Source organism: Lampris incognitus, chromosome 2 (assembly GCF_029633865.1).
Source record: "Lampris incognitus isolate fLamInc1 chromosome 2, fLamInc1.hap2, whole genome shotgun sequence".
Lineage (NCBI taxonomy): Eukaryota > Metazoa > Chordata > Actinopteri > Lampriformes > Lampridae > Lampris > Lampris incognitus.
In genome coordinates, this window is record NC_079212.1 from 11,150,236 (window position 1) to 11,176,655 (window position 26,420).

General features: G+C 47.8%; 1 protein-coding gene across 1 annotated transcript in view; it reads left to right on the plus strand.

Moving 5' to 3' along the window:
- Positions 1-26,420, plus strand: part of LOC130108432 (membrane-associated guanylate kinase, WW and PDZ domain-containing protein 3-like) — a 160,702-nt gene that overhangs the window by 107,324 nt on the left and 26,958 nt on the right. The window contains 5 exon segments of the mRNA XM_056275346.1: positions 12,840-13,046; positions 17,110-17,278; positions 18,310-18,389; positions 19,115-19,172; positions 24,107-24,213. Coding sequence (XP_056131321.1) covers positions 12,840-13,046; positions 17,110-17,278; positions 18,310-18,389; positions 19,115-19,172; positions 24,107-24,213 — 621 coding nt within the window.

Genomic DNA, 26,420 nt, shown 5'->3' on the forward strand with positions numbered 1-26,420 from the left:
TGAAGGCACAGAGAAGTAAAGCATGATCACAAAGCATCAGCACATCACCACATTGCCCCCTTCATCCCACGCTCCCCTGGGGACAGGGCAGCTGTGGGATGAATCCCCCATGACATACACACTGTTTCTTGGTCTGTGTGTTTGCTGAGCTGTACACCATTACTCGGGTCATCAGGTGAAGTCTAGACACTGCCCACATCATCATTCTGTCACTGTGAATGTGAAAGGAACTGGAGATAATATGTCCCCCTGGCGAGTTTCTTTCTTAAGGAACATCACCCTGGTCTATTGTATAGATATGGGTTGGAGATGTGTTGAGAATATGGGACTCCGCATCTGCCCTCTGACCCAGGTTCTGCCTCTTGAGACTGACCGTTGAACCCCAGGACTGAGCTTATCAAGCACGATAAATTGTGCCTGCAGAGGTGTGCTCTGTGTTGCCCTGCTTAGTTCAACACTATAGGAGGTTGCATGGTTTGATAAGCTCTCAGGGAGTCATTAATGTCAAGGCTTCCTCACTGATGCATAGCTTGTGAAACATCTCACACACACACACACACACACACACACCACACACACCACACACACACAGTGATTTACCACCACTGAACAATTATTTATTGGTGAATTAATCATTAACTATGTTTTGTATCTTTGGTGCCTCTATGAAAAGTCCAAAACACATGCTATAGAGATAATCCATTTAAACATTTAAGGAATATATGTACAACCAAAACAAGAAATGCTAACTCTTATTATTATAAAGACTCTTTAGCTTATGATTTTTATAACCCCAAACAGTTTTTGAATAGAATCAACAGTCTAATCAATACATCCACCAAAAGCTGTACTACTCACATTAGCATTGATAATCAAGTTGTTAATGATCCCTCTATAATTGCTAATGCCTTCAGTCAGAACGTTCCGTCTGTCTGCAGTTAACAATTTACTCATTTTCCCTATTCTGACATCTCATGGAATAACTCTAAATTTGGTAGCTCCTTCTCCTTTACAAGAATCCATCCAATTGAGATTCTGTAGGTTATTTTGACTCTAAGCTCAGGTAGTGGTGCTGATCCAAATGGTTTGGAGATTAAGTTCATCAAGCTTACCTCATGTTCTGGCATATCATCTGTCTGATTTATTTAATTTATCTGAAGCTACATGTGAAGTTCCATCAATTTGGAAATGTGCCAGAGTTACCCCATTGCATAAAGGTGGTGACCCTTTTGATCTCAATAACTATAGACCTATTTCCATTATTAACAGTATAGCAAACGTATTTGAAAAGTTAATTTATATTCAGCTGTCTCAATATGTTAATGACTTTCACATTTTATCTTCATACCAATCTGGTTTCAGACATAACTCCTCTGCAACCGCTTCGCTTTTAAAATTCACCAATGATGTATCCTCTTCATTGGACAACAGTATGCTTACAGGTGAAATATTTATAGATCTTACTAAGGCTTTTGACATGGTTGATCACTACCTCTGCTCTGAAAAACGTTGTGCTGTTGGTCTTTCAAAATATTCTTTAATTTGGTTTAATTCATGTATTCACCACAGACGTCAGTCTTTTCAGGGCAGTCAGTCAGATTTCATGATCATGGAAAAAGGCATACCACACGGTTGATTTCTAGGGTTGTTTCTCTCCCACAAATATCCTCTGATTGTCATATTTAATTATATGCAGATGATACTGTGATTTATTCTTCCAAGTCTGACATCTCACAAATCCAGTGTACAGGCTGATTTTGATGCCGCTGAAAATTTGTTTTCTTTTAACAAACTTCTGTTGAATAAGAAGTCTTACAGTATGTTGTTTGGCACTAGGTCTGACCTTTTGCATTTAACCAATAATTCCTCAGTTAATTTCTTAGATGGGACACCACTCAAGAAAGTGGAGGAATTTAAATATTTGGGTCTGTGGCTTGATTCTCATCTTTCTTTTAAGCCCCATATAGACTCAGTCATAAAGAAAATAAATTGCAGCCTGAGAATATTATATCATTCTATTAACTGTTTCAGTCTACAGGTCAGAAAAGAATTATTTAACAGTTGATATTACCAATACTAGATTATGCAGCTATTGTCCATCAGAACACATCAGATAGAAATATTCACCCTCTCAATGTAGGTTTAATAATCTCTGTCGACTTTTTTTTTAGGTGTCCTTATAGAACCCACAACTGTTTTATGTATGAGTCAGTTCATTGGTTAATACCTAAATCTAGAAGAAATTTTTACTGGTTGCAATTTATTTTTGAATACATTTTCTTTAACTGTCCTTCTTACTTATACTTCCTACTTCATACTTTTGCCTGTAAGGGACAATAAAGATTTTTTTGACTTATTTAAAACAATTCTTAATTCCATACAGGTATAGTCTTAGGGATGGGCAACATGATCCAGAAAGGGCCAGTGTGAGGGCAGTAATAGGCATTACTGTTGGGTCTAACAGGGACTGGTGGGTCAATGCAGTGAGACGGCCCAGCCCATTGAATAGTGCAGGCCAGTGTTGCTGCTAGGGGTTGGTGACAGTGTAAATCTCTAAGCCAGTAGTGTCTAACAGGGTGAAACTTGGACCACTAAAGAGGTTGAGGCCAAGGAGATTGGCCCCATGGCATGAGACGTGGAAAATGAACATCGGCAGAATCTTGTCCTCATGCCTCACAGGCAGCTGAAGAGACCCCACAATGTCGATTTCAGCATTACCGTAGCCATGTAGTGTTGTGGAGGGCAGTCCCGGTGGCTTGAGGGAGAAGAATCTGTTCCAAGTTGCCAAGTTCAGCAGTGATACTGTGGCCCCCGTGTCAAGGAGGAGGGGTAGACTGATGTCGTCAACCATCCATGAACATGTTTTTAAATGACACTCGTCCTGAGAGAACATATGGATTACTATTGCAGGGGCAGGCGCGGCTGGGTGTTGTCTGTGGGCTCCAGCTGGGGCAGACCTATGGACTTGGTAGAAGTGGTTGAGCTTTCCACAGTTAGAGCAGGTTTTCCCAGGAGCAGGGCAGGTTTGTGCTCTTGAACTGTATGTGGGAGAGCCACAGTTCCCACATGGCCGCTGTGAGCGATCACAGGGTTGTGAGGCTACTTGCCTGGGCTGCTAACAGCACTGGCGAGGGGAGTCGGCATCTGTGGCCAGGTTGTGTACGGGCTGATCATTCAGGGGCAGCGAGGTGGGGCAGAACGGACCAGCCACGCATTCCAATGCAGACTCAACCTGCAGTGCTATCTTATGAGCCCAGGCTAGTGTCAGGTCATTGTTTTTGAGCAACAGTTTGTCTCTAATTCTGTTACAATTCATGTTTAAAATGAGTTGGTCACGTACCTTTTCATCTTGTAGCATCTCAAATTTGCATACACTAGCTAAGCCCCATAGATCAGCTACATATTGAGATAAAGACTCACCCACTCGTTGATCTCGGCACCTGAATACAATGCGATTGAGAAGAACAAATGTTCTTTTAGTAGTTTTATAATCTCTTCATATTTGGTGGATTTTGCAAAACTTCGAACACACACTATCAATCTGCTCCGAGAAAGTGCAGCAATAATGCACATTTTCCCCCGTCTGACACATCATCCAAGCCGACAGCAAGGAGGTAGGTCTCAAACGAGGATATTCAGTGATTCTGTAACCGAGCATATTTCCGCCCGCTGCGGGATTAGATCCAGTGTTGTACTGCACCACGAGGCGACATCGCTAACCGCTCAACCAGCGGGGGCCGACCCCCTGGCAATCAGCCAGTGAGTCTTTTTGTAGGTTACAGTAGTCACCCTCTCCCGGAAGCACGCCCTCGCGCTTCTTTATTTCCGCGCTCCAGAGAGATTTATGAGGATCTGCACGCTTCCGGACACTTGGCATGCATGGGTGGTTCTCGGGTAAAGCCAGGAAGTGGGAGGCAGAGAACAGTCAGCCATCTCTCATCGCCAGTGTTGTGTTGAAATAATGGACACGACAGGTGAAACTCTAGTCGGAGCATTCTCCATTTAATCAACAAGTCAGCTAATTGAGTTGACTGACGTGACTCACGTAGCGTAAAAGAGGATTGGAACACGGCATTGTTGCAGCAATGCCAAACGTAGCAATATCCACCGTTTGTTCGGGAAGCCGGTCTGAGACAAAAAAGCATTTCACAGTTTTGCTGTCATATCACACAGCAATAATACAAAGTTATTTCAGAAGACACATATTATGCAGAAACTCTACCAAGCATAAAAAGGGAAAATTGTGTGTTTTTCAAGAACCCTCCATAGCATTAAGCCATTAATTTTTCACATCCCAACAGTCTTGCTGCATACTAAACAGGTCTTAACCAAGCGAGTTGACTCAAGCATCATTTAAATTGAACGGGAAGTAAAGTTAAAGGGAAACAAGCCGAGGGAAACTAAAACAAAGAGAGAAGGTTACCAAGACAGAAAAATGACAGCCTTTCTGTTTTAACGAATAAATGAAGTGTCAATATGTGAGGAATACTTCTTGCTTCTTGGTGTCGTGCCTGAACTCCCAGAGCTTTATACCTGCCTGTGTATGCGAACTAGTGTATATCCTGTTTTCTCCCTCAGACCTTAAGTGACTGGTGAGCAGCCTGAAGCGTTCATCATAGAGTTGAAGAGTTGGACTGAACACCAGTCATATGCCCGTAGGTCCAGTTATCTCTCTGACGTAAAGCCGAAATCAGTTGACAGGACAGCAGTGTGCACCGCACACGGTCTTTTTGCATCATTATGCCTCATTTGCTAAAACTCTATGCAGAAAGTTTTCCATATTCTGTATACTTTTTAGTGGTACTACAAGCCAACTGCAGACTCCTGGGTAGCCTAGTTGGGTCACGGACCAAATTCAATGTGCTTCATACGCCGGTACCTGATTACGGGGCGGTGCTGTAGTACTTCCAACATAGCCCGCAGTAACTAGCTTAGACTTTGTGAAGGCCGGCAATAATAGAGGCAGTCTGATGGTATAGACCATTTGATAGAGGCAGAGAACCAAGAGGGGGTGGAGGTGGGGTGGGGGCGCTGGTAGGAGCATAGGGCCCCCCCCCCTTGTTTGTGCAAACTACAAAATGCATTCCCTTTTAGAGGGAACACCTTGTAAAAAAAAAAAAAACATCACCATTTACTTTCTTTCCTCCCTTGTGTTTCAAATAAATCAGCCACTGCCATTTTGTACAAGGGTGCTCGCAGTGTTGCATCGTGAGGCGTCGTGAGGGTCTGAGGCAAAGAACCGCAGCTAAGGATTAGATAGACGCAGGGCAGAGGGCCAGGACTCAAAGGGAAGGGAGGGGAGCAAAGGTGCTGCGCAAGCAACAGCTGCCCGCTCCGAGAGAACTGGCAGAGCAAGGCTGGGAAGATTAAGAAATACCGCCGTTCGCAACTTGGCCGCTCTGCTGATAATGCAGGAGCGGGATTAGTCTCGTCGTACTGCAGGTCTGAATAGCGTATGAAAGCAGAAAAGATGAAACAAAGGAAACGGATGAACGAAACGGCGACCGAGGTAAAGGGAGGACAATATGGATGAGAGGGAGAAATAAACAAAGATAGGCCATGCGGGGTGGGATGGCTCGGAGGGGAGGGGTCAGTTATTCCAGTCAGTGTTCCTGTTTCTGCTTGTTGACGTGAACCTGAAGTGGAGGAGAGGTCGGGTGATGGGAGGTAGTTAAGTACGGCCGGCGGAGTTGTGCAAGATGAGACGCGCCGGCGCTCGTGCACACGCAGCAGAGGAATGCGAGGTTGACAAGGTTGGCTGGTGAAGCATGGGCGTCCATGTTAAGCAGGCCCCCGAGCGCCGTGCCAGGGCTCAAGCACAAGACGGGCCGTACCCGGCCAGGTCACCGCCAGTCCGGGCAGAGAGTGGGAGTGCGTTGTCAATGATTAATGAGAGTCTGTGATGCTGGACAGCAAGCTCGAACATGCAGAGGGAGAGCGAGAGAGAGAGAGAGAGAGAGAGAGAGAGAGAGAGAGAGAGAGAGAGAGAGGGATGGGGCTCATGGAGAGGGACAGTTGAGGGAAAGCAAGAGAAAGACCATCTGTGAGACAACCACATTTGCAGAACATTAGGGGCTTCCCCACGTTCCATGTTTGAAAACGCCGAGCGGGAAACCGTTCCTGCGCTTCCACACCTACACGGCCGTGACTTTATTCGAAATATATTCGTTCTCGGTCGCCATCGGCGGCCATCCCGGTGCGGGAAGTCTTGTGAGCAGTACGCGGCGTCTCGCTGCGGACTCATTCCTGGGCTGGGTTGCAGTTCTGTTCACATCCTTACAAGTTTCTCACGAGTTGCTTGCAGCTGCTGCATTTTCCAGATGGCATGACATCCACACACACACACACACACACACACACACATGCACACACACACACGACCCTTGTGCATACTTCAGCTCCGGGGGACTCTGGGGATCCACACTGCCTTATAATCGGAGGAGGATGAGGAGGTTTTCGAGTAAAAAAAAAAAAAAAAAAAAGCTTCCTCCACAGTAAAACCATTTACTGGCAGCAAGTTACAGGCTGCAGACAAAACTAAGCACATGGCAGCACGAGCGTTCGATTCCCGGATAGTGCCGAGAAACTGCCAGCCTAAGGCTTTTGAGATGAAAATTACAGTTGCGCAATCTTTCGCCACTGTCCAACCGCCGCGCTCGGAAAACGCCGTGAAGCATATGAGGAGGGAAAGCCTTCCCACCCTTACAGTGTAAATAAACATTTTGTATGTCTGACACGCACCTTTCTTGCTGACAGTTTGTCACATTTCCCCAAACGATTCATCGGCATGGCTCTTCTCTTACAGCGTTGTGCGCTCGCTTGTCTGAAATAGACTGCACTTGTCATCTTGACGTTGACGCGCCGGCCTAAAGAAAAGAATTTACATAAGCGTGACTTTCTTTTTATAATGCCTTTACAGTCTATAACAACCTGTCATAAATATTTTTGAGGCGTCAGATGCAAATGGCAGGCAAAGACGGAGCAGACGAGGCTGCCGCAGTGGTTATGGTTCAGCCATACAACTCCGCAAGCAGTGATGTATACGCACACGCCTTCACCCGAAACGAGTAAAACACAAGTTAATACAAAGACAGTATATACACAAGATGAAAATAAATCTATGATTCACTATCTCCATATTCAAATGTGAGGCTGTACCCTAGATGATGACACTATTTGGTGCTCTATAGCGTCCCCTGGCAAGATTTCCTGTTGTTCGTTGGCCCAGCGTAGCTGAGACGGCCGCAGAAGAATCCTGTTGCTTTTTGCCAGAACCGCTGCCGAGTTGACTGAGCGGAGCCGCCATGGTTTACCCTTTCCGGATACAGACAGCTGGGTCGACTGTACCCGGGGATTTGAATCCAGAGTTACCTTCTCCCAGCCTTTGCCTAAAGAGGCATCAACCCACAAGGCAGCAGGTGGATTTGAAATCAGAGTTCCCTTCTCCTATCCCAATTTGTTGGCTGGACTGGGCACCAAGGGAAGTACCATACAGGCATGCAGGAGGACCAGCTCTATCGGTAGGGATGTCGTCCTTGGCCAAAGGGCCCTTGCTGAGGTAAAGTGCTACCCCTCTACAGCCTGCGGTTGCAGTTTAGCGTCTTACCCAGGACCCGCGAGCAGTGAGATGCTACTGAATCTCACCAGCAGTCAGTTTTTGTCTGTTGACTAAACATAATGCATCACGAGTAGAGATTTTAACTGCTTGTCTGTATACTTAAGTTTTGTCACGTCTGTGTTTTTGAAATTTAGCAGAGCACATTGATTTGTTGATGTTGTGTGCATGCTCGCCAGTGTTTTATTCTATTTGTCACACACACACATGTCCTAAGAGGCTGTTGCCATGGTGGCTAGCTGCCCTTTCTTTTTATACTTACAATGAAGGCAAACGTACCTGAAATCTTACCAGGGTAGAACACGAAGCCCAATACAAAGGCTGGTTTATTGACTTGATGTGGTTTATTTACTCAAAAGCATTAAGATTAATAACACGCATAACCCCTTCTCGATTAGTCATAAATGTGCAAACATTCACCAACCGTCTTAGCGCCTCCATACCTTGAAATGATTCACCTCGTGTTGGTCGCAAGATGAAAGCAAACGCAGACGCTTCCCCACAAGGCGACACATCAAATCATGTGGTATTGTATTTGTGATTGAGGTGTAGCAGGAGACATAGTACACTCCTGTACAGAGTTCCTCCAGTTTGCTCAGCAAGCCTATAAATATTCCAATGCTAATGTGGCACTGTGATTGCTTTGCAAATAGTATACGCTTTTGCTCTTTGAAACAAGGCGATTTTTTTGTTTTTGCAGCAACTATGCAGCCAGCTTTAGTACTTTTTTCTTTACTGAAACCGTGATTAAAGGGCGAGGCACTAAAAAGGCCTTGGCAGGGTTTTATTGAATGACAACATGGCCTCCTTATTATTTTTAATATTCGAATTGTATTCGATTTTTTTAATGCTCAAATTTATCCCATTATTTTGTATGTACCTATACACTGTATACACAGGTTTATGCATTGCCTATGCCATTATGTAGTTGCTATATGTTCTGTCCACTAGACGGCATTCCAAAATTATCAATCTGTTATTTTTCCGCTTGTTGATGGAAATAAATATTTATTTTATTTGATTTATTCTATTCCCCATATTTAAAAAAGGGGACTGGAGGGTATGCTCCAATTATCGGGGCATCACACTGCTCAGCCTCCCTGGGAAAGCCTACTCTAGGGTGCTGGAAAGGAGGCTCCGACCGATTGCCAAACCTTGCATCCAGGAGGAACAATGCGGATTCCGCCCTGGCCGTGGAACAATGGACCAACTCTTTGCCTTTGCGGAAGTGCTGAAGGTGGCAGGGGAGTTTGACCAGACAGTCTACATGTGTTTTGTGGACTTAGAGAAGGCTTACAACCGTGCTGAGGCACTCTGTGGGGCTGTGGGGGGTAGACTACTGTGGGAGTATGGGGTACCGTGGCAGTTGCTACAAGCCATCCAGTCCTTGTATAACCAAAGTGAGCGCGGTCTCCGCATTCTCCGCACAAAGTCAAACACGTTTTCGGTGGATGTCGGACTCCGCAAGGTTGTCCCTTGTCTCCAATTCTGTTTGCGATATTCATGGATAGGATCTCAAGGCGCAGCCAAGGTGAGGCGTGTTTCCATTTTGGGAACCTCAGAATTGCATCTCTGCTCTTCGCAGATGATGTGGGGGTTTTTTTTTTGTGGCTTCATCAGAATATGGCCTCTGGCGAGCACTGGGGCAGTTTGCAGCTGAGTGTGAAATGGCTGGGATGAGAGTCAGCACCTCCAAGTCTGAGGCCATGGTTCTCTATTCAGAAATGGTGGCTTGCTCCCTCCTTGTTGGGGATGAGTTGTTGCCTCAAGTGAAGGAGTTCAAGTATCTCAGGGTCTTGTTCATGAGTGAGGGTAGGATGGAGCGGGAGATTGACAGGTTGATTGGTGCAGCATCAGCAGTAATGCGGACATTGTATTGGACCATTGTGGTGAAGAGGGAGCTGGGCCAGAAGGCAAAGCTCTCAATTTACCAGTCAGTTTTCATTCCAACCCTCGCCTATGGTCATGAGCTTTGGGTAGTGACTGAAAGGGTGAGATCACGGATACAAATGGCTGAAATGAGTTTCCTGCATAGAGTGTCTGGGTTCAGCCTTAGAGATAGGGTGAGGAGCTCAGACATCCAGAGGGAGCTCAGAGTAGAGCTCCGGAGTCCTTCACATCAAAAGGAGCCAGTTGAGGTGGTTCGGGCATCTGATTAGGATGCCTCCTGGACGCCTTCCTTTGGAGGTTTTTCGGGCACGTACAACTGGGAGGAGACCCCGGGGTAGACCCAGAAGGGTCTACATGTCTAATCTGGCCTGGGAACATCTTGGGATCCCCCAGGAGGAGCTGGAGGGTGTTGCTGGGGAGAGGGACATCTGGAGTGCCCTACTTAACTTGCTGCCACCGCGACCCGACCCCAGAGAAGCAGCTGATGATGAGATGAGATGTTGAAAGAAATCCAAAAACTATCCACACATGGCTTCTTAAATGGTCAGGAGTGGTGGTCTCCATGGGTGCATTGCTTTGAGCCATTTCTGATATTGTAATGTTAGAGGTTACCATTAGCACATTGAACACGAGGCTGTGATTCAGAGACAGACTCAGAAAACTTTATTGTTCATCAGACATGACAAAAGCATTTCGTTTTCACATGCGTCTAGGCCAAGTTGAGTAGGGTCATTTCTAGATGGTAACCCTAGATTTGCGAAACTCGCGCTGGACTTTTTTTTTTATCTTGACCTGACCTCAACCTTAACCTAATGCTTGTGAGGTGCTACTGTGCTGAATCAAGTGGGCATGTGCGAAATCTAGGGTAACCATCTAGACACGAGCGTTGAAGGGCGAGATTCACCAACGTTAGCCAACACATTTATTAAATAAAGCTGACACACACATTCAAATAGTAATTTAAACGTTCAGTTAGTGTTCATTTTTTTAACTATTCGATTTATATTCTACTCTCAGAATTCATTCAACAGCCGTATTAACCAACAGCCCTGTTAACCACTATCTTACATGTGATTATGTGGGGATTTCTGACGCCCTCCGATGCAATACATGATCTGGTGTCATTATATAATCACATGGTATTAGAGTAAATGTCTGTCTGTCTGACTGTCTGTCTGGCACAGTTGATACGGTAAACCCATTGCCAGTTGTATTAAACAAATGTCAGAAGTGACAGTTCTCACTGATCCCTAGAAGATTAATGATGACATATCCCATTGCAAATCTTTTGCTCCTCTCTCTCACCCTCTGTACTCCTGTACTCCCCCTCACCGTGTCCTCTGATACACATTCATCAGTGGCCAGCTGAGATATTTTCATGAGATGTTAATCACAGCCTAGATAGAGGGATAGAGACCCCCCCACACACACACACACACACACATGCACACTCACTCTAGCATTACAGAAGAAAGTTCATGCTGGCTGCTAGATTTAGAACAATGACTCGAGCACCTGAACTCCAGGGGTCCAGGGTAATTGAGCCCTGGAGAGTAGGGCAGTAAATACAATAGTACACCAGTCTAGGTCTCTCTTTTTTTAGGTCAGAGGTGTGGGACTGACTCTGCCATAGTGGGAGAACAGTATTCTTTTTCATTTGTTGCACTGGCATTCACGCTACATCAGGGCCTGGAGCGCCTTCCTTCAGGATGCCTGCGTCATCGCAGTCACTCAAACGAGAATTGTCTATTTTTAGAAGATTTGTGGATGTCTTGTGTGTCTGTGTGTGTATTCATTTTGTTTTTGTGTGTGTATCTCTTACCATAGCCATTAGTGGGCAGACCACCCACTTGTCATGAATACCCGCCCACAAGTCCCACACGATCAGAGAAATGTGAAAATGAACGTCTTCATTTTCACTGAAACAGACAACACATCCAATAAGAGTTCATGTGGATTTACAACAGCACTACACATTTTCAAAAGAATAATCTGCAGCTCTCTGATTGTTTATTATTTTATCCACGAAATGCGACTTTGTATCCTAACAGATGTTTCAAGTTTATTTGTCATTCATGAAAATTAAGTTTACTCTTCCCCGCATCATAAAATGCTTGTTTTGCTGGGTCAACACACAGTGGAAAATAAAAGCACTTGGAGAAATCAGAGTGCAAGAACACGCAAGAGACTCTGATGGTTACGGTGTTCAGCGGGCCACGGTGGATGGCTTATCACACTGACTGCAACATGTCATGTTTCAGAGTCAGCATTCATTCATTCGTTCGTTCGTTCATTCATTCATTCAGTTATTCATTCATTCGTTCAGTCATTCATTCAGTCATTCATTCATTCATTCATTCATTTGTTCGTTCAGTCATGCATTCAATCAGTCATTCATTCATTCAATCAGTCATTCATTCATTCAGTCATTCGTTTATTCAGTCATTCATTTATTCGTTCAGTCATTCGTTCGTTCAGTCATTCATTCATTCGTTCAGTCATTCGTTCGTTCAGTCATTCATTTATTCAATCAGTCATTCATTCATTCGTTCAGTCATTCAGTCAGTAATCAAAGGCAACTCATTGCTGGATGAAACTACCTGTGTTTGTACAAGAATATAATTACCAAGGGCGCCCCGGTAGCATAGCGGTCTATTCCGTTGCCTGCCAACACGGGCATCGTCGATTCGAATCCCTGTGTTACCTCCATCTTGGTCAGGCGTCCCTACAGACACAATTGGCCGTGTCTGCGGGTGGGAAGCCGGATGTGGGTATGTGTCCCGGTCACTACACTAGCACCTCCTCTGGTCAGTCGGGGCGCCTGTTTGGGGGGGGAGGGGGAACTGGGGGGAATAGCGTGATCCTCCCACGGGCTACATCCCCCTGGCAAAACTCCTCACTGTCCGGTGAAAAGAAGCGACTGGTGACGCCACATGTATCGGAGGAGGCATGTGGTAGTCTGCAGCCCTCCCCGGATCAGCAGAGGGGGTCGGACAGTGGGGTAATTGGCCAGGTACAACTAGGGAGAAAAAAAGGGGGGAAGGGGGACGAATATAATTACCACAGTGAAACTGACTTACTTGCAAGTGAGGTCTAATAGAAGGCTGTGAAGAGTTTAACGGTAGCCTGGGTATGATGCCAAAACGGAGTAAAGGAAGCGAGCCAGGCAAAATGTTTGACAACACCCCCGCTGCCCCCCCCCCAGTCTATTCATTCATACATACACCTCACCACCCTCAACCAATAATAGAACATTTCTGGGGAACACTGTATAATGTATTACCCCTGTCTCCGTATGACTTTCCATCTCTCCGTGTCCCACTCCTCCATCCAGGGAACTACTATGGCACCCCAAAGCCTCCTGCAGAGCCCAGCCCTGTGCAGCCGGACTTGGTGGACCAGGTTCTGTTTGATGAGGAGTTTGACACAGAGGTCCAAAGGAAACGCACCACCTCCGTCAGCAAAATGGACAGGAAGGACAGCGCAGCCCCTGAGGAGGAGGAGGAAGACGAGAGGCCGGCCATGGTCAACGGCCTAACAGGTGAGAGGAACCACCGCGTATCTCGTGGTACAAGATTAACCTTGAAGTATCCATGAAAACTTCAGCGTCTCGAGTGGATTCCCTTTGTCAAATGCACGTACTGCGAGATAGAAGTAATTCGAACGGCTGCCGCGAACACAGCTGTTTCCTCGGCCCGTTTTCTAGCAGTTTTGCTTTCCAGCAAAACTGAATTATTCTCAAAACGTGAAACAGCAGATGCTCCCCTACTGTACGGTGTTTTTCTCACCAACGACACCGCTCCATGAGTAGCTGTTCTGCACGCAAGGTCGGTTGTAAATCCCGGGCCTCGCTGAAGTCATGGGTCTCTCTTAGATCGCTAGGAGGGGAAATCCCTTTCGGTTTGACAATAGGCTTCGTCCTTGTTTGACTCCTTCACTGAAACACCTTCGCACGATCCACGGAGCAGACGAAGACAAAAGAACTGCTAATACTGAAATTGCAAATGAGAGAATATTGATGCACTTTTAATGTTGTCTCAAGGTGTTTGTTCATAACACTTTGAAACGACATTTCAAAATACAATTATTACGGAATCAGACATTCGCAGCCACAGGTTGCGAAACTGCATGAAATAACTTGCTTTTAAGCTGGACCAAAATCCGTATTCAGATGTAACTTTGTCTAAAACCCTTGAACACGGCATTAAAAAACACTCGCTAACTTCTTTTTTTTATTTATAAATGACCAATTTTGTGTTTTTGAATGCCTTTATCCATGATTGTTTTCAGTCGTGTCAGGTATGGTGAGGGAGTGGTCCTGGACCCAGCGTTTACTGGGAAAAAATGTTCCATCCCTCATCTAAGTGGCCTCTTCAGTCTCAGCTGACTGCAGGAGTCCCCACCCTTAGAAACAGTACAGTTGCACAGCGACTGAACCAACGATCAGATTCATATGCAAATTACCGTGACCATTAACCAGAGTTACAATGGCCATGTGTACTAGTCACAGAGGACTGATGTCTGCAATCACAGCATTGTAAGCTGGCAACAGAAGTACTCTTCCCCCCCCCCCAGGTCAGGGATGGTCATTCCCTCTTCACATAGATGGCATCTTTTGCCCCTTTTCCACTACATGGTACCGGCTCGACTCAACTCGACTCGACTCGCAGTGTCGTTTTCCATTACCGCAACAGTGCCCCCTCAGTGTAGGTGGTCTGCATTGATTTTGGTACCCGCTCCAGCTTTTTTGGAACCTCGACAAAGACGGTACCAGAAAAGTGGTAGCAGTTACCAAAAATGCCGCTACTTTCCAGTAATGGAAAACGAAAAAGTCGAGTTGAGTCAGTACCATGCAGCGGAAAAGGGGCATTTGACTCCCCGTTCAAACCAGCGTTCCTCCCTATCAAGGAGGTGCACATCCTCGTCCTTGAAAGAGTGGCCACTGGCCTGTAGATGGTGTAGACTGTGGAGTCCTGGTCTGACGTGTTAGCTCTCCTGTGTTGTGCCGTCCTCTTGGCCAGCGTGTTTGGTTCCCCCGATGTACAAGTCACGGCAATCCTCCTGGCACTTAACAGTGTTTGTGCCGGGGGACCCCATCCTTGGGGTGGACCCATTTCTGGCACAGCATGTTTTGGGGTTTGAAAGCAGCTGAGATGCTGTGTTTGGAAAATATGCGTCTCAGCTTTTCCAACACTCCTGCCACATACAGAATCCCCGCTGGTTCACGCTGAGACAACTGTTGTCCTTCTCTCTTCGATCAGCTGGTGCACTGTTTGGGCGTCTTCCTGGCTTCGGCAAACACCCACTAACCCACCACCCATAACCACACTTAACCAGGGCCTGTCTAATGTGGGATTTCTCCCCTTCCCCGGCCGCTGTGTCGGTGGGGATGTTGTCAGCTCTGCTTCATCCACAAGAACGCATGTGAAGAGGGACTTAACATCGTAAGAGACCGTTATTTCGGCTAAGACGTTGTGCTTTTTTCCTGATTGACATTATTTGAAATGATGAAAGATTTTTTTTTCCTTTGGTAATGAATATGAATACCATGTATGTTGAAGGTTTACGCTCCTCCCATGTGTTTATTTTGGTTCGGGCCGGTCTATTGAGGGAGAGGAAAAATCTATTGAAGGAGTCACTCTCTCTGCGGAAGAGGGAGGGTTCAGATGGGCTGCGGGGGCCATGCGTGGGCCGTTGTGAAAGTTTGCCCTATTTGAAGGATCCCTGTAAATATGCAAATATAAATATTCTCCAAAAGAAAACAAATTTTTTCTCATCAAAAAGTGACTCTCCATCTTTTATTTATTTATTTGTTTGTTTTAAGAAGAAACCACTACCTTTTCTATTGGTGAAGTTGCCCAACACTTGAAAAAGGTGAAGCGGGGGCATCCGGGTAGCGTGGTGGTCTATTCCGTTGCCTACCATCACGGGGATCGCTGGTTCAAATCCTGTGTTACCTCCAGCTTGGTCAGTCGTCCCTACAGACACAGTTGGCCGTGTCTGCAGGTGGGAAGCCAGATGTGGGTATCTGTCCTGGTCGCTGCACTACCGCCTCCTCTGGTCGGACAGAGCACCTGTCCGGGGGGGAGGGGAGAACTGGGGGGAATAGCGTGATCCTCCCACATGCTACGTCCCCCTGATGAAACTCCTCACTGTCGGGTGAAAAGAAGCGGCTGGCGACTCCACATGTATCGGAGGGGACATGTGGTAGTCTGCAGCCCTCCCCGGTTCAGCAGAAAGGGGTGGAGCAGCGACCGGGACGGCTCGGAAGAGTGGGGTAATTGGATGAGTACAATTGGGGAGAAAAGGGGAGGGGAAATCGGGGGGGGGGGGGGACAAAGAAGGTGAAGTGATACAAAGTGACAGTAACAGAGAAGCATCGTCTCTGTGGCCTCGGGTGCACATAGAGCCCAGCCAAGACACTCGATGCAAAAGGATGCTGTCGTTCATTTTGACTCCTTTTTCGTGAGTTGTCTTCTTCCAGATGCCGTGTATTGCTCCTTCGTCAGCATTTGGATGAATTGGCTCGTTGAAGAAGTGGGGAGGATGAACAGCAAAAAGGCCCGAAGAAGACAGACATCAATGCCTTAAAGGCAGTTCCATAATGGTCATGCCATGCTGGAGATAGTAGTCATTGCAATAACTGATGGCAATTGAATTGAGAAGACGTTATCATCAATTTGGCAATGCACAAAGGCACATGCTCACGTGCACACGTACAGCAGCAAGCCTCACATTACCTTTGTAAGGAATGGCTGCCATGGCCCGGAGCAGATTTCTTTACGTGGTTCTGTGTGACCCCCCCCCCCCTCCTTTTTTTTTTTTGCACAAGTTTAAAAGTGTTTGTGGTTGTGCGATGAAAGAGCAATGCAAAAGAAAAAAGGAACGATCCAATTTTCAACAGAAAACACCTCTTTGCAGTTTCGCCATTGCTGCAGCTCTTTCACCTTCGGCCCATTTGAATGAACATTTTATGCCATTACCGAGTGAGGGTGTAGACGGGCAGATGAAACGCTGCAGATAAGAGCCCATACAGACAGACTGATCTATATTCACAGAAAGATCAGGAAAACACAAACACACACAAATATACACACGCACAGACACACTCGCACACGCTCACAAAGCAGCCTCGGTGATGCTAATAGAGTTTGGAGATGGCGCTCACGGCCGGGACTGTAATGTTGGTCAGCTCTACCCTTGCCTGGGAGGCAGTTCCCAGTACATCACGGCTGACATGCAAATCCTGTGGCACTTGCTGCACTTCCGTCCCTCTCTCTGTGTACCCTCTCTCTCTCTCTCTCTCTCTCTCTCTCTCTCTCTCTCTCTCTCTCTCTCTCTCTCTCTCTCTCTCTCTCTCTCTCTCTCTCTCTCTTGCTCTCTCTCCCTCCCTCTCCTGTGTAAGTAACCGTCCACGATGTGCAGAGGCAGAGCAGCTCAAGCAACAGCAGTAGGAAGAGATGCAAGGAGTCCAGCGGAGCTCCAATGGCCCCACACGCTCATCTCCTGTCTCCCTGTCTTTCTTTCACCTTCCATTCCCTTACTCCAATACATCCCCGTCTCTGTTTCCATGCCCATGTCCCTCTCTCCTTGCCGAGGAGCAGAGCACAAGGATAAGTCAGAGTGGAGGAAGACGGTGCCCAGTTACAACCAGTCCGCAGGGGCCATGGACTTCCGGGCATGGAATGCCCTATCGCAGGACGAGAGCCAGGAGCCTTTGCCCAAGAACTGGGAGATGGCCTACACAGAGACTGGCATGGTCTACTTTATTGAGTAAGTATTCTCTTTCCTGTTGAATTTCTGGCTTGTTCCTCCCCTGTGACTTTCCCATTACATCACATCTGAACGGTAAGCCACATGTGTTGAGCGTTGTGGCCATGAGACGGTTGTCCCCCCACCCCACCATACTCTGTCCTCTGTGCTGTGTGAGTCAAGTCTTGATCAGTGGAAGGTACGTATTGGCTAGACAGCAGAGGTTTTGTCATTTTTAGTCAACAGGATGAGCATTTCATTAACCCGGCTCCCATAGCCAGGAAGGTTTGGACCCAGCCTTGATGTGTCCATTGTTATCGTCTCATTTTCCCTGTCGGAGTTTGCGTTTGCTGGCTAGTGCTAAAAGCAGCAGGCCGCTTTGTTTACCTGGCGTGTTAGCGTGGCAGAAAGGCTTTGCTCAGTCGTTGATGCAGGTGCCTCTCCTCACTACTAAATCAATAGCCTGCTCTTCCGGCAGTAGATACCAGTGGCTAAATAGAGCTCCCCAAACCCGGCCCACGCTCTGCCCTCTTATCTACCGTTTGTAATCCCAACAGCCGAAATTGTTTTCTTTTCTATTTTTCTCTCGTCTGTCACTCTTATTTTCTTTCAGCCTCTCTCTCTCTCTCTCTCTCTCTCTCTCTCTCTCTCTCTCTCTCTCTCTCTCTCTCTCTCTCTCTCTCTCTCTCTCTCTCTCTCTCTCTCTCTTCTTGGCTTTGTTCTCTCCCTTATATATCCATTTCATCTCCGGTTTTTTTTTCTTCCTTTTTTGTTCTCCACCTCAAAGGGCCCTGTGAGCGTGATGATTCTGCTAATATTGCAGCAGGTTCTTTAATAAGCCATTTGATCCCCAAAGAGCGCCAGCTAACCGTACTATGTTGGTAAAGCAGCTGTTTGTTTGTCAGCGCGGGCACAACAGCCATCGGGTGGAGCGGTGCTTAAGTGTTCCCAGTGCTGAATAGTCACCTTGTCACATCAGCCATCTTCAGAGTTTTTATAATGTGTTATTCCTTTACCTTCTTCCTCCCGTTGTGTCTCTCCTTGTACCACAGTCACAACAGTAAGACCACCACCTGGCTGGATCCCCGCCTCGCCAAGAAGGCCAAGCCCCCGGAAAAATGTGACGATGGAGGTGAGATACAGATCCGCAGATAGTAGGTAGACCGATATTAACCGCAATCAAATCACTGTCCCGGTGTCACGTTAGCTCCCCCCCCCCCCCACGCGGTCTTCCTGTTCACTGAGACTTCCTGCTGTATAAAGCAGTGTGTGCATGAGCGGCGCCTCAACCCATCTGGAGGAAGCTCCGCTCAACAGTCGGACAGTGAACAGCTGAGCGGGCCCAGTCGCTATAGTGCCAGTGACACAGCACAAACCCCGGTCTCCAGCCTACCCCTTTCCTCCTAATAGCTCCTGGGACACATGCTGAGAGCTCATCAGCACAGTCTCTCAAAAGGCAATTCTGTGAGACCCACTCATGTAAAGATCTCCTGGGCGCCATGGGTGATCGTCACACAACAGCACACATGCAAGAGTGCATACACAACCTGCTGGGATGGCGGGCTGTTATTTAATTTTTTTTTTATAGGGAGACTATAACAACTCCAAATTGCCTTCCTGTCTTCCTCATCCATCCATCCGTTTCAGTATGTGTTTTAAGGCCCTAAACTCACAGCGATACATAACAGCGGGCCGGCAGTTCTGTAGGTGTGTGCACACGAGTCGTGGGAGCGTGCTGCAGAGCTGCCACTCACGGCACCACGCGTCACTGCCTGTGAACAAATTGTCCTTGTAGTGCCTCGGCAGTAGCTGCAGTGATTTACATGTAACTTTTCCCTGTCTGTTATCTCTTCTCAGAGTTGCCCTATGGCTGGGAGAAGATTGAGGACCCCCAGTACGGCACCTACTACGTAGAGTGAGTACACTTCTGCCACTGCCTTTGGGGGACCCACAGGGCTACAGCTAGGAAATACTGTGGATTTAGAAGAGGTGGTTTATCATGAGTTTGTACTCACTTTCTTTGTCCCTGGTTAACTGTCAGTGGGGGGGGGGGGTCTGGGTGGTGTGGCGGTCTATTCCGTTGCCTACCAACACAGGGATCATCAGTTCAAATCCCCGTGTTACCTCCAACTTGGTCGGGGCGTCCCTACAGACGCGCAATTGGCCATGTTTGCGGGGGAAGCCGAATGTGGGTGTGTATCCTGGTCACTGCACTAGCACCTCCTCTGGTCAGTCGGGGCGCCTGCTCAGGGGGGAGGGGGAACTGGGGGGAATAGCGTGATCCTCCCACGCACTATGTCCCCCTGGTGAAACTCCTCACTGTCAGGTGAAAAGAAGCAGCTGGCGACTCCACATGTGTCGGAGGAGGCATGTGGTAGTCTGCAGCCCTCCCCGGATCGGCAGAGCGGGTGGAGCAGCGACTGGGACGACTCGGAAAAGTGGGGTAATTGGCCAGGAATAATTTGGGAGAAAAAAAGGGGGGAAATCCAAAAATAAATAAATAAACCTGTCAGTGGGAGGGCTTGATTTGAGGCTTTTCTCTCCAGTTAAGAAGACAAGATGAGGTCAAAACCTAGTACATAGCTGGCCCATGTGTGGTCAGTGTTCGACACTGTGGCCAGTTTGTTACAGAGATAGTCAGTGGTAGTAGCTATAATGTGAATTCTTGGATATTAAATATTAATCTGCAGTTTGGTCCCAGTAATATGTGTTGTCAACGTGTACTGAAGTAGCACATCTCATGACATGGTGAAGCTATGTTTGAGTAAAAAAAAAAGGTTATAAAAACAGTTGTAAGAACAATACTTTACACTCATATCTTGGGATGTTTGATTTGAAGAGAACTTAATTTAATTTTAAGTATTCCTACTCTAATTATCTGTTAACTCCCCCCTCCTCTTTTATCTGTTTCTATCTGCGGATATCTCTCGTTTTTCTAAGACTCACTCTGTATTGACAGGCAAATTCACAAAGAATTGATTGCGGCTGCAGATGGCACCGTGAACTGTGCATCACTTGCAACCGCTATCTGGCCCGTCTCAAGGTCCGATTCACAAAAAGATTTAGCACTAATGATATTACAGCGCAAACACAGCCATAAAGTTTTGCAGCTGAGTGCAGTTTGCCCTTGTTCTACGCCTGCAATTACACATGTGGCAAAGTAGAAATTGGTGGCTCTGCACCGAGTTCACAGTAGGCAGGCTCAACGTCATCCTTGATGTCGTCAAGTATAGCAAGAGTTGTCTGACCTGGCGTCCTGTGTCTGCGAACCATTTCCGTCTCAAAAAGTGATATTCTCATTCGAAGTATCCGCTCACAAGCACGCCAGGCGTGACAGTGCCGTCGCCTGGCGGCGGCCACTGCTGCCATAATCACTGGAAAGATGGCGTCAGTTACCAGCAACTCTCTGAAGATGCTAATCATTTTCCCTCTAACTGCATGTGGCCACTAGCGCTGGTGTTTTGCAGTCAGGCTCATTTGCAGAGAAAGGGGCCAATTTAGCGCCAAATGCATGCATGTTACCTCATGTAAATACGTGCAAATAGCACCGGGGCACCGAGGCGCTGTTTGCTTGGCAGAGCAGTTAAGGGTGCAGTTCACCCTTTGCAGGTGTTTTGAAAATTACGTGGTTTCTTTTTTGTAATCTTATTTGTGCAGGTTTAGCAGCCACAAAAGCTGTGCAGTCCTTCTGTGAATTCACCGGGGAGGGTTTTGTCGGAGTGAATGGTATTTGGGGTGATTTTTACTGTGCACCCTCCCTCAGGCCTCTCAGCGCTCGGCCGACCAATTGTGTAAACTTCAGTGACGTTGTTGGTCACCTGATCCAGCGGCCCAATCGTGTCAAATATCATCAGTTGGGCAGTCAGTCAGTCAGTCAGCCAGTGACATTCGAAATTGTAGGGCTGGCCTGCCGGCCGGTCCAGCCACAACATGTTGAAGGAGAAGGGAGATGGGGGCTGCTGAATGTGTATCATCAAGTAGAAACAGTGTTTAAAAGGGCTTGGTGCGTTAATCTACATGAGGCTTAAGCCCATGTCACTAAATCACTGTCATACTCACAGACTGTAGAAGCCAGAGGTGTAAGAATTGTAATTTGTGACGTGATAAACAAGTTGCTGTTGTGTCACAGACAGTCTGCGGACCACGTCGAAGGCTGAAATTCAGCTCGTGTGGTTTCCCGGGAGTAAAAAGAAGGGTGGGAATAAGCAAGGGAGGGGGATCTGTTTTGTTCAAGAGCGGAAATGAGAGCATAGTTATGTCATTTGAGTGCCATCGCTGTGACCAGAGGAAGAGCGAGAGAGAGGGAAAGCGACAGAGCGAGAGGAAGTGAGAGAGAGAGAGAGAGAGAGAGAGAGAGAGAGAGAGAGAGAGAGAGAGAGAGAGAGAGAGAGAGAGAGAGAGAGAGAGAGAGCGAGCTCTGGTCAGCCTGCAGGCATGGGGAAATCGGCCTGCCTGTTTAGGCGGGAGGGGGGGGGGGTTGTAGGGAAAAGCAGGCATATCTTTGCTGCTGTCTGTTTGTGTGCCAAACATGGCAGCGCTACACACTACTAGCTACCAAACTAGAGTTCAAACTGGAGGTGGGGCAAGGAAAGGGATGAGAAAAGAGAGTGGAGGAGAAACTGAAAGCATGCACAAAAAATGTACGGGAACCAAATGTTTATCCGTCCGTACTGGACGGGGAGGGAAATCTTTGCGAGTGAGTCATATCTTACTCGAAGAGCAACATGGACACACACGCGCTTCTTCAGTGCCTCGGCATGACGTTCCTGCAGTTCGCAGTATTTGCATTTTAAAACACTGCTCCCAAGGTGCCGTCACAACTGCCATGTACAAAAGCACATAAAGTAGATGAGCTCCCTCTCTACGTTACCAGGCGGCCGTGGCGTGGTGATGAGCTCCATCCATCCATCCATTAGCCGAACCGCTTATCCTGCTCTCAGGGTCGCGGGGATGCTGGAGCATATTCCAGCAGTCATTGGGTGGCAGGCAGGGAGACACCCTGGACAGGCCACCAGGCCATCACTGGTGATGAGCTCCCTGTTTACATTACCAGACGGCCGTGGTGTGGCGATGAGCTCCCTCTCTACGTTACCAGGCGGCCGTGTTGTGGTGATGAGCTCCCTCTCTATGTTACCAGGCGGCCGTGGCGTGGTGATGAGCTCCCTCTCTATGTTACCAGACGGCCGTGGTGTGGCAATGAGCTCCCTCTCTACATTACCAGGCGGCCGTGGCGTGGCAATGAGCTCCCTCTCTACGTTACCAGGCGGCCGTGGCGTGGTGATGAGCTCCCTCTCTATGTTACCAGACGGCCATGGCGTGGTGATGAGCTCCCTCTCTATGTTACCAGACGGCCGTGGCGTGGTGATGAGCTCCCTCTCTACGTTACCAGGCGGCCATGGCGTGGTGATGAGCTCCTTCTCTATGTTACCAGACGGCCGTGGCGTGGTGATGAGCTCCCTCTCTATGTTACCAGTTGGTCGTGGCGTGGTGATGAGCTCCCTCTCTATGTTACCAGGCGGCCGTGGCGTGGTGATGAGCTCCCTCTCTATGTTACCAGACGGCCGTGGCGTGGTGATGAGCTCCCTCTCTATGTTACCAGGCGGCCGTGGCGTGGTGATGAGCTCCCTCTCTATGTTACCAGTTGGTCGTGGCGTGGTGATGAGCTCCCTCTCTATGTTACCAGGCGGCCGTGGCGTGGTGATGAGCTCCCTCTCTATGTTACCAGGCGGCCGTGGTGTGGTGATGAGCTCCCTCTCTGTGTTACCAGGCGGCCGTGGTGTGGTGATGAGCTCCCTCTCTATGTTACCAGGCGGTCGTGGCGTGGTGATGAGCTCCCTCTCTATGTTACCAGGCGGCCGTGGCGTGGTGATGAGCTCCCTCTCTATGTTACCAGGCGGCCGTGGTGTGGTGATGAGCTCCCTCTCCACGTTACCAGGCGGCCGTGGCGTGGTGATGAGCTCCCTCTCTGTTACCAGGCGGCCGTGGCGTGGTTATCTGTCCGGGCTGCAGGAGGTGGTTTTGTACACAGCTGTGGCCTGAGAAACTTTTGATTCCCTATAGACTAGCTTGTTTTCAAATCGCTGGAGTTTACCTGCAGAGCCGGCAGGGACGCCACTCAGCTGATCCTTGCCAAGCATCACCGTGTATATGAGTAATCAGCAGTGTTACTGTACTGATCTCAGATCAGTAAACTGATAATGTTATGAGAAAACAAGGTATTGTTCTTTGTCCTGTATTGTCCTTTTATGTCCGTTGATATAACAAGCATTTGACTCATCATACTATTATTTGAAATTGGACATCTGGGTGGGATGGTGGTCTATTCCGTTTTCCAGCCAACACGGGGATCGCTGGTTAGAATCCCCGTGTTACCTCTGGCTTGGTTGGGCGTCTCTACAGACACAACTGGCCGTGTCTGCGGGTAGGAAGCCGGATGTGGGTATGTGTCCTCATCGCTGCATTAGCGCCTCCTCTGGTGAGTCAGAGTGCCTGTTTGGGGGGGAGGGGGAACTCGGGGGAATAGTGTGATCCTCCCACACACTACGTCCCCCTGGTGAAACTCCTCACTGTCAGGTGAAAAGAAGAGGCTGGTGACTCCACATGTATCGGAGGAGGCACGTGGTAGTCTGCAGCCCTCCCCGGATTGGCAGAGGGGGTGGAGCAGCGACCGGGACGGCTCGGAAGAGTGGGGTAATTGGCCGGATGCAGTTGGGGAGAAAAAAGGGGGGGGGGGCAAAAGGTTAGCCATGTACAGTCCAGCTTTATTAAAAAAAGAAGAAAAAAAGGAAAAGAAACTTCTCCCATTTAGTTTGCTGTGGATCAAGCATCGCTTTTTTCTACCTGTTGCAGCCACATCAACCAGAAGACACAGTTTGAGAATCCTGTGTTAGAGGCCAAGAGGAAGCTAAGTGACGACGCGCCCACTTCCAGCCAACAGTCGACAACCACACCCTCAGGTAAGTTCCCTTCTGGAGGAGAAGAGGTTTTGCTGCATTGCAATTTCAAACTTGGACAGATTAACTGACACTCTCTTGGGGAATGACTCTCAGGGAGTGAGCCGATAGGGCCTCTCTATGCATAGGCACTTTTGAGCAGCTATAGGGCTGTTGATAGTCCCATCACTGGCTGTTTTGGTGATTAGACCTGCCGCCATCCACTTGAAAGATGATCTCACTGCCCGCTCAGAAACCATGCCGTGATTGAGGAGGACTTGTTCTCACATGGTCTTGCCTCATGGGCAACTTCACTCCATACCTCATAGAAATACTCTGACATGAGCATGAAGGGATGTATTTTTTCTGTAACTGAATCCCTGAAATAGCATCCATCCATCCATTATCCAAGCCACTTATTCCAAATGGGATCGCAGGAAGCTGGAGCCTATCCCAGCAGGCATTGGGCGGCAGGCAGAGAGACACCCTGGACAGGCCACCAGGCCATCACAGGGCCGACGCATTCATACCTAGGGACAATTTAATATGGCCGATTCACCTGACCTACATGTCTTTGGACTGTGGGAAGAAACCGGAGCACCCGGAGGAAACCCACGCAGACACGGGGAGAATATGCAAACTCCACACAGAGGACAACCTGGGATGACTCCCAAGGTTGGACTACCCCGGGGTTTGAACCCTGGACCCTCTTGCTGTGAGGCGACCGCGTTAACCACTGCGCCACCGTGCTGCCTCCCTGGAATAGCAGTTGGCAGCAATTAGTGTGTGGTTAACTCAACAGAAGTAATGATGTGACAAGAAGTGACAATGTCAAGAACTTGAACCATCAGCGTAGTTTTCGGTGTGAAGGCTCCATCTGGATGTGTTCTCACTCTTTTTGTATGTTTTCCTGACCTCAAAGTGTTTAGAAGAAATGATACAGGAGACAGCATTACAAAGACACCGATTCCAGCTTTATAGTTAGGCAGATGCATTATCTAAATACCCTGGCACATTTACATCCTATATTGCCTCACATTGAGATGTCTCTCTGGAGAATGTTCCAGCAGTTAACAGACTGTTGATGAGCAGCCAGTAGTCTCTGTAGCAATGATGCTCAATTTTAATAATGGAGCAGTGCTTCAGTGGTGTCAGAATTCATTTTGACAAGTAGATATGAAGTAGAGATGGCTCTTGTCCTACTCTGAGCTCTCTTTGAAAAAGACTCTCTTTGCTCCAGTCAGTGCAGTTTAAAGATTTCTCTACAGCGAGAGGGAGAGGAGGGCACGAAAGATGTGACACGTTTGCTCAGAACTGACATGGACTTTTCCCCTCCCAAGTTCAGTTTACATTTCTATTGCATCATCTACTACTTGTTATCTACCGCTGCTGGCCAATGCTGCCTCTGAGCTAGCATTTTTGGCTGAACCGGCCAGCGGGGGGCTAGCCCTACAACCGCGAACGTCTGTCAGTGATCACGTTAGAGTGACTGGGCGAACAAGTTACACGATTGGGCCACTGGATCAGGTGACCAACGATGTCACTGAAGATGCACGATTGGTCGGCTGACCAATGACATCACTGGTAAACACAGAAGTGGGAGTTTCCCTATCGGCTGTTGCTCTTTCAAAATGAATTGGCACAGCGGTTCCAGCCCATTCCGCATTTATCCCATGCTAATGAACGGAACATATTGCTGCTCGTGGATACTGCTGAAATGCTAAGAGTGGAGTATTTATCACAACAGATATTACTTGGACCGCTACAGAAAATTGCAGATGAACATTTAATATCCAGGAATTCACATTATAGTAACTACCACTGACTACACCTGTAACACATTGGCCACAATATCAAACATTGACCATACACGGTCCAGCCATATACTAGGTTTTGACCAAGTCTTATTTCCCACAGTGTAAAGGTCTGAGTTAGCCCCATGCTATGCTGACAGCATTGTCAGGAGTATGAACACACACACTCACAGTCCCTGCTCATTAACACTCAAGTTAGTCTCCCTTTACCAATAATAAAAAAAAAAACTACCTCGATATAGTGTACGCAGACCCCAGCCCTGGCGTAGCTCAGGCTCTCTGCAGGCTGATGATGATCTTGCCTCTCTGATCTGCTCTCCCCAGTCTTGCCCGAGCCCCCATGTGCCCAGTCTGCACCTTGCCAGTTTTTTTAATGAGAATCAATGGCCAGTAGTCTTGTGCTTGGGTGCAGAGGGA